Source organism: Bison bison, unplaced genomic scaffold, assembly GCF_000754665.1.
Source record: "Bison bison bison isolate TAMUID 2011002044 unplaced genomic scaffold, Bison_UMD1.0 scf7180017864327, whole genome shotgun sequence".
NCBI lineage: Eukaryota > Metazoa > Chordata > Mammalia > Artiodactyla > Bovidae > Bison > Bison bison.
In genome coordinates, this window is record NW_011494899.1 from 2,183,653 (window position 1) to 2,197,433 (window position 13,781).

Here is a 13,781-nt window from a genome sequence, read left to right on the forward strand (position 1 = left end):
GTGTGGCATAAAAGACCCTCCCTGGGCTGAGTTTAGCCGAGATTTCTCTGTGGTATCCAATGTCTGGTCCAGGGTCTGGCCTACAGGAGGTGCTCAGAGCACTGCTGGTTGAACCTGTGTTCTTAGTTTCAATTCCTTGTGTTTCTTCCAACACACAGTCCCACCTTGGCCTTTGTATATGTGGTTCCCTCTGTGTGGACTTATTTTTTTCTACTGCCCTCTCCCTTCCTCTTGTAGCTTCACCTTCTCTACCTAGCAAATCTGTTTATTCTCAGGATTCACATCAAATGGTACCTCTGGCATTTCAAGCTCCCAGACCTAGATCTTCACTGCTTTATAGTAGAGCATTTGCCAGATTTTTCCATAATCCCTCGACCTCTTTGCCCACCCACTCCCAGTCTAACTCCCAGTAAGCCAGGCACACAGTAGGGGCTGGTTTGGGCCTGCTGAGTGCAGGGCACCTCGCCAGCTCTGCTCCTGGACCTGCTCTGTGGCTCCTCCCTGACACCGAAAGGGGAGGACAGTCGAGCCCCAAAGCGCCCGCCTGGGAGCACGCAGAGCGCGGCTTCCCATCTTGCAGGAGGCGCTGATGCACTGACATCAGGCAAGAGTGGCAGCAGCTCCCACAGGGTCATCTCTGGGCCCAGAGGGCAGTTTCAGGTCCGCTGGAGGTGAAGGAACTGGCATCCCGTGCCTGCACTTTTAAGCCAGCCCAGCTGAAGAGGCCAGGAGTGGCAAGGACAAGGACACTCAAGAGGAGAAGAGAGGAGAGAGCAGTTCCCACTCTGAGAGGCTGGGGAGCCTTCCAGGGCCCCACAGAGGCACGTGCAGGGCTCAGGTGCTCCGCCTCTGCAGGTGATCTGACGGAGAGAACAGGGAGACCCAGGTCTGAATTCAGGGGCCCACGCGGACTTGACTGAGGGAAATGGCTGCCATAGATGCGGCTCTAGATGTCCCACCCCACCCAGTTTTCTCCAGAAGTCCCTGGCCAGGATACCAAGTATTCCTTTACAGCAGGAGCCTGAGGCTGTCCCATTCTCTCGAGGTCCCGAGGTGCTCCATCCCTCCCTCCTCAGTGCCCCTCTCCCCAACACACTCCTTCGCTTTCTTTGTATTCAGACTCTGTGAGATTATCTTGCTAATCTGTTTGCCATTGCTTATTGTAGGCATCTCCCAGCAGCACTTCAGTCTCCTCTGAGCCCAGAAAAGACCTGGCTCCATAAGGCTGGGGAAGGAGTGGGTGGACAGCATCTTTCCTTCTGACACTAAGGGCCAGAATTCCCCTCAACCAGGTGATCCTCTTCTTAAAGGGCCACAGAAGCTTGTGGGAACAAGGACCAGCAGCTCCAGCAGCACCAGGCCTGCTTCCTATGTGATGGGCAGCAGCTGGGTTTTCCCTGGCTTGATGTCCCTGGATCCCACCCAGGTTCTGGCGGGCCATCAGCACCCCATAAGTGTTTGGTAAATGAAACCGAATTTCCAGCTGTCATTATAAGGCTGTGTAAGAGGCAACAGAATTTCAGTTCAGGTGCCTCAGGGGCACAGTCTTTGTCTTAAAACCTAGTTTGACCTAAACTAGACAAATAACAAAACCCATTAACCTATTAACCTTGGGCAAACTTCAAGAGATGGTGAGGAACAGGGAGGCCTGGTGTGCTGCAGTTTATGGGGTAGCAAAGAGTCAGCCACAGCTTGGCGACTGAACAATGAACAACGAATTAACCTCAAAATGTGCCCAAGAGACCTAAGAAGTGCTAGGAGGGGCGGACCAAGCAGTGGTAAAATTTGTTAAATTCATATGTGACCTCTTAGTGAAGTTCCCCATTCCACAAAGCAGTCGTCACCCCCATCTTTACAGGGGATGAACCTGGTCCTGTGAGATGGGCAGAGTGACCTGCCCAAGGGGACCTGTTAGAAAGCAGCAGATCCAGATGAGAGCATCTAGTGCGGGGCTTGGCCTTAGGAGCTTGAAAAATGTAACAGAAGAGCAAAGGAAAGAAAACAATGCGTGACCTTCGACAAGCTCTGTAGCCACAACTAGCCTCACCGTTCCTATTTTGTAATGTCCTAGTCTGATACTCCTAGCATCTTACCATCCCCAAACGTACCCCTTCTGGACAGCTCAAAGTCTGGTTTGGATTTAAGAAACACTTGCAAAAAGATTAGCCATTTCCTGGAGGGAGCTCATGGTTTCAACAAGCTCCAACTGCTGTCAGTCAGTGTCATTTATCAGCTAAGAAAGGATTTGAGAACACCCTTTCCTACCATTATTTTAACACAGCCTCACTCTGGAGCAAAACTGCCTCTTACAAATGTGGGGAAAACAGCAGCATTTACTGTTCGTGTTTCTGAAATGTTTCAAGACCAATTATTAATAGGAAAATGTACAAAGCCTAATAAGAAAATGCTGCCGGGAGGTATTATTTATTTGTTCTTTCCTTTATTCTTACTTCCCTCCCATTTCCCAAAGGACAGGAAAAAAAAAAGAAAGATGATCTGATACTTTAATTAAGGAAGAATAAATGGGTCACCCTTGTCGGTTTACAACCTGCAGCTGCATTAAATGGTGTTCCTCTGGTATAAACTCGATTGCCACGGTGAGGCTTTACTGTAGCAGAATAAAGACAAAAGGGGAGCTCCCATAGGACTGACCAAGGTCACTGTGAAAACCAATGCAGCACTAGCGTCAGACCTGGGAATCCTTGACTGTGCTTGCTCTGTCCCGGCTGGTGTCCAGGCTGCCTCCCACCAGGAAACGTTGGTCGGCTGGTAGGTAATTATATGTTCTAATAGTCACTGACACTCCAGCTGCCAACACCACGTCCCAAGTTCCCGCATCGGTTAGAATACCAAACTACTTACACTGTTTCTAAGACTGATTACTTATAGCAGTATGTTAAGCTCCAAATGATTCAGAACTAGGAGTCTGCCTAGCAACTTCAAAGATGAACGTCTGAGACAGCAGAGACAAATCAACTTGCAAAGTCCTTCATCTTACACCTCATCTGCCTTACAGTAGCTATGTGATTTAGGACAAGTCCCATAAATGCAACTAGCCTCAGTGTTCCTATCTGTAAAATGGGACAATAAAGTCTGCCTTGCGGAATTTGTTTGGGATGGCACACTGTGAAGACTTAGTGCAAGGCAGGTGTCCAGTACCTATTGTTGGCTCTCTAAATGAACAACACTTCTTTGATCCCATCCCTTGAAAACTGGAGACAATAATTCCTACTTCACATCACACTAAATGTGATTGTAAAATATATGTATAGATGTATCTATATATTGCCCAGGCTGAAAAATAGATACTCAAAAAACAAACAAACAAACAAACAAACAACTGGCTGATCATATCATGGACTGAATTTAGCCTAGTTGATGGAACTTATCTTACATTTATTACTTAGGAAAATTTTTAACTAAATATTTTAGTTCTTTTTGAAAATGATTTCCAAATGTGAGGAAAATTTAGCTGGAACAACCAATTAGCATATTTCCTAGACACAAATCATCTTGTGCACAAATGAGTCAAGACCTGAGAGAAAAATGCCTAAAAATAGCTTAGAGACGCAGGTGAACTGGCTTCCTTTGCTTCCCTGCTCACTGTGTGCGTCGTGGCCTGGCAGGTGATCACACTCACATCCCGAATGGCAAGGCTGATTCGTCAAACTGGACAAACCCTGAAACTGAAATCCTTGGTGCAACTGTCAGAGCAGCACACCCCTGGTCACTAGACCCTGCAGTGAAAGCTCTGTGCTGGGGGAGGGGCCTACAGATGACAGTGGTCCTTGGAGTTCATGTTCAGTCTATGGATTTAGGAAAGGAAAAGAAGCATCTGGAAGGTGATCAGCATCCTCCAGGGGGGCTGACTCCAGATCCAGGGCAGGGGCCAGAAAAGTTGGTTATCTCTCTGGGCATCTGGGTTTGATGTTCGACTTCTAACTCTCACTTAACATCTGTGTGATGTTAGAAGAGTTACCTAATCTTGTTGGGCCTTGATATCTTTCTTTGTAAAATAGGGAAGCACTATTTTCCCAGTTAACAAGAGTGTTTGTTTTGAGGTTCAAATGAGAGCCTTAAGATAAAGCAATACCTAGATATGAACCTCCATTATTACTACAGCGATAGTAGAGATTTACACTGCTGCTGCTACTGCTAAGTCACTTCAGTCGTGTCCGACTCTGTGCGACCCCATAGACGGCAGCTCACCAGGCTCCCCTGTTCCTGGGATTCTCCAGGCAAGAATGCTGGAGTGGGTTGCCATTTCTTTCTCCAATGCATGAAAGTGAAAAGTGAAAGGGAAGTCGTTCAGTCATGTCTGACTCTTCGCGACCCCATGGACTGCAGCCTACCAGGCTCCTCCATCCATGGAATTTTCCAGGCAAGAGTACTGGAGTGGGGTGCCATCGCCTTCTCTGAGAGACTTATAATGCTCACTAAAAATGACCGTGTCATGAATACTTACTTCCTCTTAGGCATTGTCAGTGTGGTCCTTTATGTTTGTGATCCTGCTTTGTGCTTGCACCAATATCTGAAGGGGTTGCTATTACTATGTCCATGTTACAGGTGGGAAATGAAGGTCCAGAGAGGTTAACTAGCTTGCCCAAGTTTGCACAGCTAATTAGTCATGTTGGTGGAATGTGGACTCAAGCAACCGGACTCGAGCCCAGGTGCCTACCCTTTAGGCTGTGAGGTTTCCTGAGAGCATGACAAACAACCAGTTCTTTATCAACAAAAGTTAAGGAAGTATCCTACTTTCCCCGCCACCCAGCGGCCTCAGGTTTGCTTCAAGGAGGAGAGCTGGCGTCTCAAGGTCATCCCAGCCCAGAGCTGGGGACTGTGAGCAGCAGCAGCAGGAGTGAGCCTGCAGGTAGGGTACCACACCCATGAAACAGGAGGCAGGAGAGTCTCATGGGCACAGGATGGGCTTCGGAGCAAGAGTCACAAGGATCGCCACCTTGACATCTACACTATCAGCTGTCCCACCAACAACTTCCCAGTCTGTAAAATGGGAAGTTTACACTACCCTCAGGAGGCTGCTTCAGGGATCAGAGTAATGAATGCAAATCTCCTGTTGCAATTAATACCCGCCACACAGCGGGTGCTCAGTAAATGGCTGCTCCTGTGTCTCTCTCCCTGAGACCCGTGGTTATTCTAGGTGATAAAATGTAAGGGATGGTGGCACTGACAGATTCTCTCTGGACAGAAACCTCCTGAGGAGAGTACAAATCAGGGCTTAGAACTATGGGGTCTGGGAGTATGGGCTGCCTGAATTCACATTCTGGTTCCACCACTTACAAATCTTGTGACCTTAGGCACGTTACTTAATCTATCTGTGCCTCAGTCTCCTTGTCTGGAAAGTGGGCATAATAACAATACCCACTTCATTCATTATTAATTAGTCTGTGTAAAGCAGTTATGACAGTGCTCACTTTGTGGCAAGCTTTCAGTAAATGCTTGCTGACTTGCATCAGGGCCCTGCATGTCCCTGGGTGGTGGGGCATTTATGAGCCTTCAGTGGGCTATGCTGTTTTCTGCAAACCCTCCCCTTCTTTGCAGACTTCCAATCAGATCTTGGAAGGGTGGAAATCTCTGAAGCCTGGCCACATGACAGGCTACCCTAACCTGGTGGGCAATGGGGATTTGAAAATGGTGTCCATGACACCTAGACAACAGACCTGGGAGTCGGGAAAGCACCCACACTCATGCGCACACACCTATGTCTGAGTTTCTGTATTGTCTGCATTTACAGCCAGGTTTTGACTCAAATGAGTGGTTTCATTTCTTTCACTTTGGATAAAAGTGAGTCTCTCCCTACCCCTGCATGGGGTCCCTGAGTGGTGCATGAATAATTCCCACCTTGATGCAGTAGATACCTGGATGCAGGGGTGAGAAATGGAGGGCGAGCCAGTTCATTCCATGCAAGTGAAAAAGCACAGGCGCTCTCAGACCCAACCAGAAATTCTACTCTGCACGGTTTAGTTAGAAAACTACAGGGAGACAATAATTTACTTCTAGTAGAGAGAGGGAGAGAGGGAAGACGAGGGCGGGAGGGGGAGAGGGAAGGAGAGAAGGAGAGGGAAGGAAGAGAAGGAGAGAAGAGGGGCAGGATGAGAGGGAGAGAGAACGTAATCGAAAGAATACGCCTAGAATCAAGATCAAGGCACACGGATATCTTGTAATCTAACAATCAGGAGCATTCCCATATAGCCTTGCTCCCAGCCCTCCTGCGTCCCTGCAACTCGAGGGACCTGCTTATTGTCAAGCCTGCGTCTCTCCTTTAAACCAGAGGAGCCTCGATCTTCGTGACAGCGAGGCTGCCCGCGCACACCGCCCAGGGCGCAAACCAGCCCAAAGCCCCCGCGCGCTGCGGCCGCGCTCCCCGCACCGGGGACGCGGGCTGGGTGTGAGAGGAAGGGCGCCCTCCCAGAGCCCCGCCGCCCCGGGATCTCCAGCCCGCCACCCTACCTGAGCTGGCGCGGCTCGCAGTCCACGCCGGGCAGCAGCAGCCGGGCGGCCTGGCGGACGTCGTCGCTGTCCATGGAGAAGCTGCGGCGGTGGCCGGCGTGCGCCACGGCCACCCGGATCCACTCCATCAGCGGCGGCAGCACGAGGAAGGGCCTGCGGCGAGGGAGGGACCGAGACGCGTTAGGGCGGCAGTCGCAGGGGCTCCCTGCTCAGCCCCACCCCCTGCTCATCGCCGACTTCCCCACCACCCGCCTCCCCCTTTTCCCTGGAGACACTGTCTCTCAATTCAAAGTGAGAGAACCTTTGGAGACATCCGGACCGCACCGGTGACCTCGGGGCAGGCTCTCTGGAGTCTTTGGGCCTCAGTTTCCTCATCTGCAAATGGGGGATAATGTGACTGAAAGGATACGACGTGACTCTTCTGTGAGTGTAATCTCCTTCGGCGATCAAATGAACATTAACGAAATGACTCACTTAAAGCACCAAGCACAGGGTCAGGTGCTTAATAGAGAATCCAATCCACTCCTGGGGTTATTAGGACTTGGGGCTCCCCACGGTGAGCCCAATCTTAAAGTGCCCTCCAACACTCCCTTCCCACCGCTAGGCTGCTTCCTGTCATCATCCTTCCGAAGTTCTCCCAGGCCTCAGCTCTTCTCAAGGACCAGACTGCTGGCAGACTTCAGCATCTGGGAAGAAGCAGTCTTCTGGGAGAACCTGGAGGGGCAGCCCAGAGCTGCCAGCGATGTGCGATGTGCGGGGGAGGAGGGGGCGGTGCTCTGGGGCCTTAGCCACACCCCCGAGCTGTGGGAAGTCTCGGCTCCCCACTAGCTAAAGGGGTCACAGCAGGGGTCCAACTCGCTGCATGAATTAACCGAGATCTTGCTTCTGGCTGAACTTTCTAGGTGTAATACATTTGTGCTATCTTCCTGTTCCTGAAAGTGATTATTATAAATTCCATCTTCTCATTAGGACTGAGGACAGGGAGCTTTTGCAAAATCCTGATACCCGAGTCCTATGCCAGGGATTCTAATTTAATTTATCTAGGATGAGGCTGGACATTGATAGCTTTTAAAACCTCCCCCAGGTGAACACAACACGGCTCAGAATTCTCTGGAGAGTTTCTTAAAATGCAGATTGCTGGGCTCCACCCCCATAGTGTCCGATTCAGGAGATCAGGGGATGTGGCCAAGACTTTGCATTTCTAATGAGTCCTGGGTCTATGCTAAGGCTGATGCTACTGGTTAGAGGTGGGTGCGTGTTCAGTCTTGTCCAACTCTTTGAGACCCTAGGGGCTATAGCTCACCAGGCTCCTCTGTCCATGGAATTTCCCAGGCAAGAATCCTGGAGTGGGTTGCCATTGCCTACTTCAGGGGATCTTCCTCACCCAGGGACAGAACTCCCATTTCCTGTGTCTCCTGCATTGGTAGGCCGATTCTTTACCACCTTGCCATCTGGAAGCCCTAGAGGGGCACACTCAAAGAGCTTCTGCTCTAAAGTATGGTATAGGACCTGGGGATCACCTGGTTTTGTGTGTGTATGTGTAAATGCAGATTTCCTGGCCTTATCTCCAGTAATGCTGATTGCACAGGGCTCATGAATATAATTTTAATAAGCAGCCCCTATGATATTGATTTAGGTAGACCAGGGGCCACACTTTGAGAAATGCACGGTGCAGGTCAAAAAGATTTCCTATTCATGCGTTATGGCTACAGTTGGGTTGAGGCATGCGGGGCATGTGGGTGTAAAATTTAGGAAGGCCAGATCATGTCAACATGTTCCAGCAGCTTTCTTGCTTCACCCTAGCCCTGGAGCTGCTGTTCAATCCAGCATGGCTGCCATGGGTGGGAGAAGAAAGTGGTAAGTAAAGGGTTTATTTACCCAAGGCAGGAGCACCTTCACTGTATGCAGTTGTCTCCCCATTTTGGTGGCAGGTTCCAGTTTTTCTAGAATGCTTTCTGGTTATCCAATGTTAAGACTTAACAGCTGTTACATTCATCTCAGTTAATCCCATTCATGATCTCAGCTAAATGCTTAGGACAACCTACAAGCTAGTCATGATTATGCCTATTTTCTAGCTCAGGAGAATAAAGTGTACTGAGGTTAAGTAACATGCCCTGGCTCACAAGGTTGGCAAATATGAGAGCTGGGAATCAGACCCAAGACATTTGACTTCACAGCCCATGTGCAGTAACCCCATGTGGTACTTGTCCAACTTCCCAGCATGCACCTGTTACCCCAAGGGGGCCCATCTGGTCATGGACCTTTGATGGCAGGTCATTTTCATTCCTGCTCACTCAGCTCCATTCTCTCTCTATAATATAAGGTTTCCAATCCTTTGAAAATCCACACCCTACTTAACCTTCCGACCACAATTCAAATCCCACCCCTCCCTAAACATTTCTCCTGGGGACTCCTCCCAAAACAGACCCTTCCCACAGTGGCCCCCACCCCAGTGGCCTGACCTACCAGTCTTGCAGATGCCACATGAGAATGTGAACTCCATGAGATGGGGACCTGGGACTGCTGGATTCACCGACCCAGCCCCATCCCCAGTCATGGGACAGTGCCCGGCAGGCTGTGAGCACTTAATAAATGACGTGTTCATGAAACGGACTAAGATTTATCAATTCCTCACTGGGAGAAACAGATAAAATCGAGTTTCTGAACCGGTGGACCTGTGGGGCAGGTTCCCAGGGAATTTCTGCCTGGATCAGCCTGCTGCTTAGGCTGTCGTCCTCATTCTCTCATTCTCTCCATCACCTAAACCGAATCAGGCACTCAATAAACACACACTGACTTGAAATTGAATTGGATTCTACAGTCTCAGGTGAGCAGAACTTATTTTTGTCACCATGACTCCATCACTGCTGAAGCCAAACCGGGACGCCCCTCTGAGCTGTTTCCGCAGAGGCAGCACCCCCAGCCCCTGGCCTGCCTTTGCTTTGCACGGTCCCAGCCCCTCAAGCACAGCCCACAACTCCCAACCCCTCAGGGTCCTCTGGAACACTGCCCTTCAGCAGCTGTCTTTCATGTTAGATGCTGAGGCCTGGGGCACACAGTCAACTCCTGATGAATACAGAAGAGGAGAAAAAGACACTCTACTGCGCCTTCGAAATAACACTTTTACCAAGACGAGCATTCGAATGAGAAACCTTGAACCCCAGATTCCACCGCCTCTGGAATTTTCTATGGACTTTTCTCCCCTTTCAACATCGCCTTCTTTTCGTCAGTCTGACCTCAATAGTTTATAAGCTCATGAATTCTTTGCCAGCAACTCATTTAAAAATCTTCTTATCTTGTCTACTCAGAGGGAAAGAAAAATAGTATTATTTGTGAAGTTTCTTTTGGAGGAGGTTGGAGATGGGAAAGAATGCTGGGGTCTTGAGTTAAGGAGAGGGTGGAGAATGCTAAGAGGGAAAAAGACTGCATTCTCCTGATACATTTTTTAAGAAAACACTTTGTTGGTGAAGTTGTCTGTAGTGACTAAAACCTAGAGGAGGCCCAAGGAACTCATGGTTTAGTGAAGCAGATTCAACCTAAGAATCAAGGCCCAGTGTGGGAGGTGGGTAGGGAGGGGGGTGGTAGATGGATGGGTAGGGTGTGGAGGGTGGGAGGGCAGCAAGGAGTGTGTGAAAATTGCCAAGGCTCTGATTTCACCCCCAGAGTTTTGGTTCAATAGGTCTTGGGTGGGGCCTGGGCACCTGCATTTTTAATAAAATCCCCTGGGAATTCAGGAGCAACCCAGATCTAATAACCTCTGACTAGGTGGCCTGAGGTGAACAGAGGAGTGGGGGAACACAATCAATTCAAACAGGGCAGTGCCATTAAAATTGTCATTATGGCCTTAAAATACTGAAAACAGAGTTACCTACCATATGATCCAGTGATCCCACTCCTGGGCATAAATAACGACAAAATGCCAATTCAAAAAGATATATACATCCCAATGTTCATAGAAGTCCTACTTACAACAGTTAAGAAACGAAAGCAACCTAAATGTCTGTTGACAGATACATAGATAAAGAAGACGGTGATGGAATATTACTAAGCCATGAAAAAGAGCGAAATATTGTCATTTGCTGCAACATAGACAGACCTAGAGATTATCATACTAAGTGAAGTAAGTCAGATAGAGGAAGACAAATATTAATATGCTATTCTTTATATGTGGAACCTAAAAAATTATACAAATGAACTTGTTTACAAACAGAAACAGATCCACAGTTGTAGAAAACAAACTTATGGTTATCAAAGGGGAAAGGCAGGGAGGGATAAATTAGGGGTTTAGGATTAAAATGGTATTTCCAGAAGCTAGTGGTAAAGAGCCTGCCTGCTAATGCAGGAGACATAAGAGATGGGAGCTTGATCCCTGGGTCACGAAGATTCCCTGGAAGAGGGCATGGCACCCACTCCAGTATTCTTGCCTGGAGAATCCTGTGAACAGAGGAGCCTGGCAGGCTACAATTACACCCTACTATATACAAAACACGGAGAAGGCAATGGCACCCCACTCCAGTACTCTTGCCTGGAAAATCCCATGGGCGGAGGGGCCTGGTGGGCTGCAGTCCATGGGGTCGCTGAGGGTTGGACATGACTGAGCGACTTCACTTTCACTTTTCACTTTCATGCGTTGGAAAGGGAAATGGCAACCCACTCCAGTGTTCTTGCCTGGAGAATCCCAGGGACGGGGAAGCCTGGTGGGCTGCCATCTATGGGGTCACACAGAGTCGGACACGACTGAAGTGACTTAGCAATAGCAATATACAAAACAGCCAACAAGGTCCTACTGTCTGGCAGAGGGAACTATACTCAATGTGTTGTAGACTGTAGTGTGCCTAGAACTAGCACAACACTGTAAATCAACTATATTTCAATAAAATTTAAAAAGTAAACCCTAAAAATCCTTTAGGTTGCACTCATATTGCAGGTATGCTTCCAGGGGCTGGAGATAGAGTGGAGAGCAAGACACATCTATGTTCTCATAGAGCTAATGGTCTAACAGGAAGACAGACATATAAGAAACCTGTAAACCAACCAAGTAATAAAGCAATTGCAAACTGTGATTGGTGCCAGGTTGCTGGGATAGAGAATAAATAGGTTGAGGTGGGATGGTGGGAAGGCCTCTCTGAAGAGGAGACAAAACCTCAAATATGGGAAGGAACTGACCCTATGCGAATGTGTAGAGAGATGGGTATTTTAGAGAGCAGTAATAGACTGCGCAAAGGCCTCGAGGCAGAAAAGACTTAGAGCTCAACCGAGGGACCTTCATGTGAATCATGTCCTATTTGGCCCTCCAGGACAGATGCGGGGGCCAGGACACATGTGAGGAAGAGTCACTGTGCTTGGCTGGATAATGGCCCTCAAAGATATCAGGTCATATTCCCACAGCCTGTGAATACTGATGGCACAAGTGAGTCTGAAGATATGGTCCAGTTAGGGAATTTGAGAAGATTAGCCTGGATATCCAGGTAGGTCCTAAATACAATCGCACGGGTCCTTAGAAGAGGGAAATAGGGAGATTCAGTACAGGTGATACTGAAGCAAGATGCTCTGCTTTTGGGTTGAGCTGAAAGGAACCACAAGCCAAGGAATACAAGGAGTGCAGCTTTAGAAGCAGGAAAAGGTGAGGAAATGGTCTTCTCTCAGAGACTCCAGAATTTAGCAGACCTGCTGACAATTTGGTTTTGGCCAGTGAAATTGATTTTGGACTACTGACCTCTGGAACTGTACGAGAATGCGTGTGTGTTGTTTTAACCCACCAGGTTTGTGGTAATTTGTCCCAGCAGCCCCAGGAGACTAAACCAGGGTATTGACAGGGTAACTGCAGGTGAGTTTGGAGACCAGAGAGTGGAGAATGTGAACCAAATATTAAAGCTGGGAGTGAGGGCATCCAGAGGGCTCTGGAATCATCTCCGAGATCTGAGCTGCCTTGTTCCTGAGGTCAGAGCAGTTCTTGTTGATATGGGCTGAATGATATCAACCCCAAATTCATGCATCAAAGCCCTACATGCCAGAACCTCAAAATGTAACGGTATTAAAATAAGGCCATTGGAGTGGGCCCTAATTCAGCGTGACTTATAAGTGTCCTTATAAGACGAGGAGACTGGGACACACGGAGAGACACAAAGAGCCAGCTATGCAAAAGATGCAGAGAGAGGGCAGCGGTCTATCAGCCAAGGAGAGAGGTCTTGGAAAAAACCGCACCTCTGACAAGTCTCTAGCACTGTAAAAAGATAAACTTCTTTTGTTCAAGCCACCCAGTTTGGGTTAATTTGTTATAGAAGCCCCAGCAGATGAAAATGCCTGTGGTTTGACTTAAATTTTGCTCACCCCTCAATATTTTAGTCTGTGGTAGAGGAACTTCCATTGGAAGCTGATTCTTTAGAGAGCTGCTGGTTTTCGTTCATTTCCTAGTGACAACAGAAGATGAATTCAAAGCCATTTGAAGGCTGTACCGTGCAGAGGTCAGAAGTTTGGGCTTTGGAGACAGGCTGAGTAAGAGCTGGATTCCAGCTCCACCCTCAAACTGTGTGACCTTGAACAAAGTATAGTTGTCCCTTGGTATCCACGGGGAATTGGTTTCAGGAACCTCATTGGTACCAAAATTCTCAAATCCTTTATATAAAATGGGATAGAACAGTACTCTGCATCTGCAGATTCAACCAACTGTGGATGTGGACCCTACAGATGGAGGACCCACTGTATTCCAATGGTCATGCCTTGGTCCTCTCACTGGGAAAGTGGGGATAATAACAGTATCTACTTCAAGGGGTGTGGTTGGCCTAATAATGTCACCCCACTGAATGTCCACATCCTAATCCCCAGAACCTGCCAAGGTTATTTGGTAAAACAGAGTCTGCACATGAGATTAAGTTAAGGATTTTGAGCAGGAAAGACTAGCCTCAACTACCAAGGTGGGCCTGAAATGAAATCACAAGGGAACTTAGAAGAGGGAGGTGAGACAGTCAAAGGTGAGACTTTCCTGGTGGTTCAGTGGCTAAGACTCTGCACTCCCAATGCAGGGGGCTTGGGACTGATCCCTGGTCAGAGAACCAGATCTCACATGTTACAGCTAAGAGTTTGAATGCCAAAGTTAAAAGATCCCACGTGCTGCAACTAATACCTGGGAACAGTCCAGGGGAAAAAAAAAAAAAAAAAGGTCAAAGGAGGGAGTAGATGTGATGACAGAAGCAAAAAGTTGGACTAATACAGGAAAGGGACCAGGAGTTAAGGAACACAGGTGGCCTCCAGATGCTGGAAAAAGCAAGGAAACGGATTCTCCCCTGGAGCCTCTGGAAGGAGCCAGCCCTGCC

General features: G+C 48.4%; 1 protein-coding gene across 1 annotated transcript in view; it reads right to left on the reverse strand.

Moving 5' to 3' along the window:
- The window catches only part of BTBD11 (BTB (POZ) domain containing 11), a 330,664-nt gene that overhangs the window by 70,905 nt on the left and 245,978 nt on the right, over positions 1–13,781 (reverse strand). Inside the window, exon 5 of the mRNA XM_010853458.1 lies at positions 6,469–6,621. Coding sequence (XP_010851760.1) covers positions 6,469–6,621 — 153 coding nt within the window. The remainder of the gene's footprint in view (positions 1–6,468; positions 6,622–13,781) is intronic.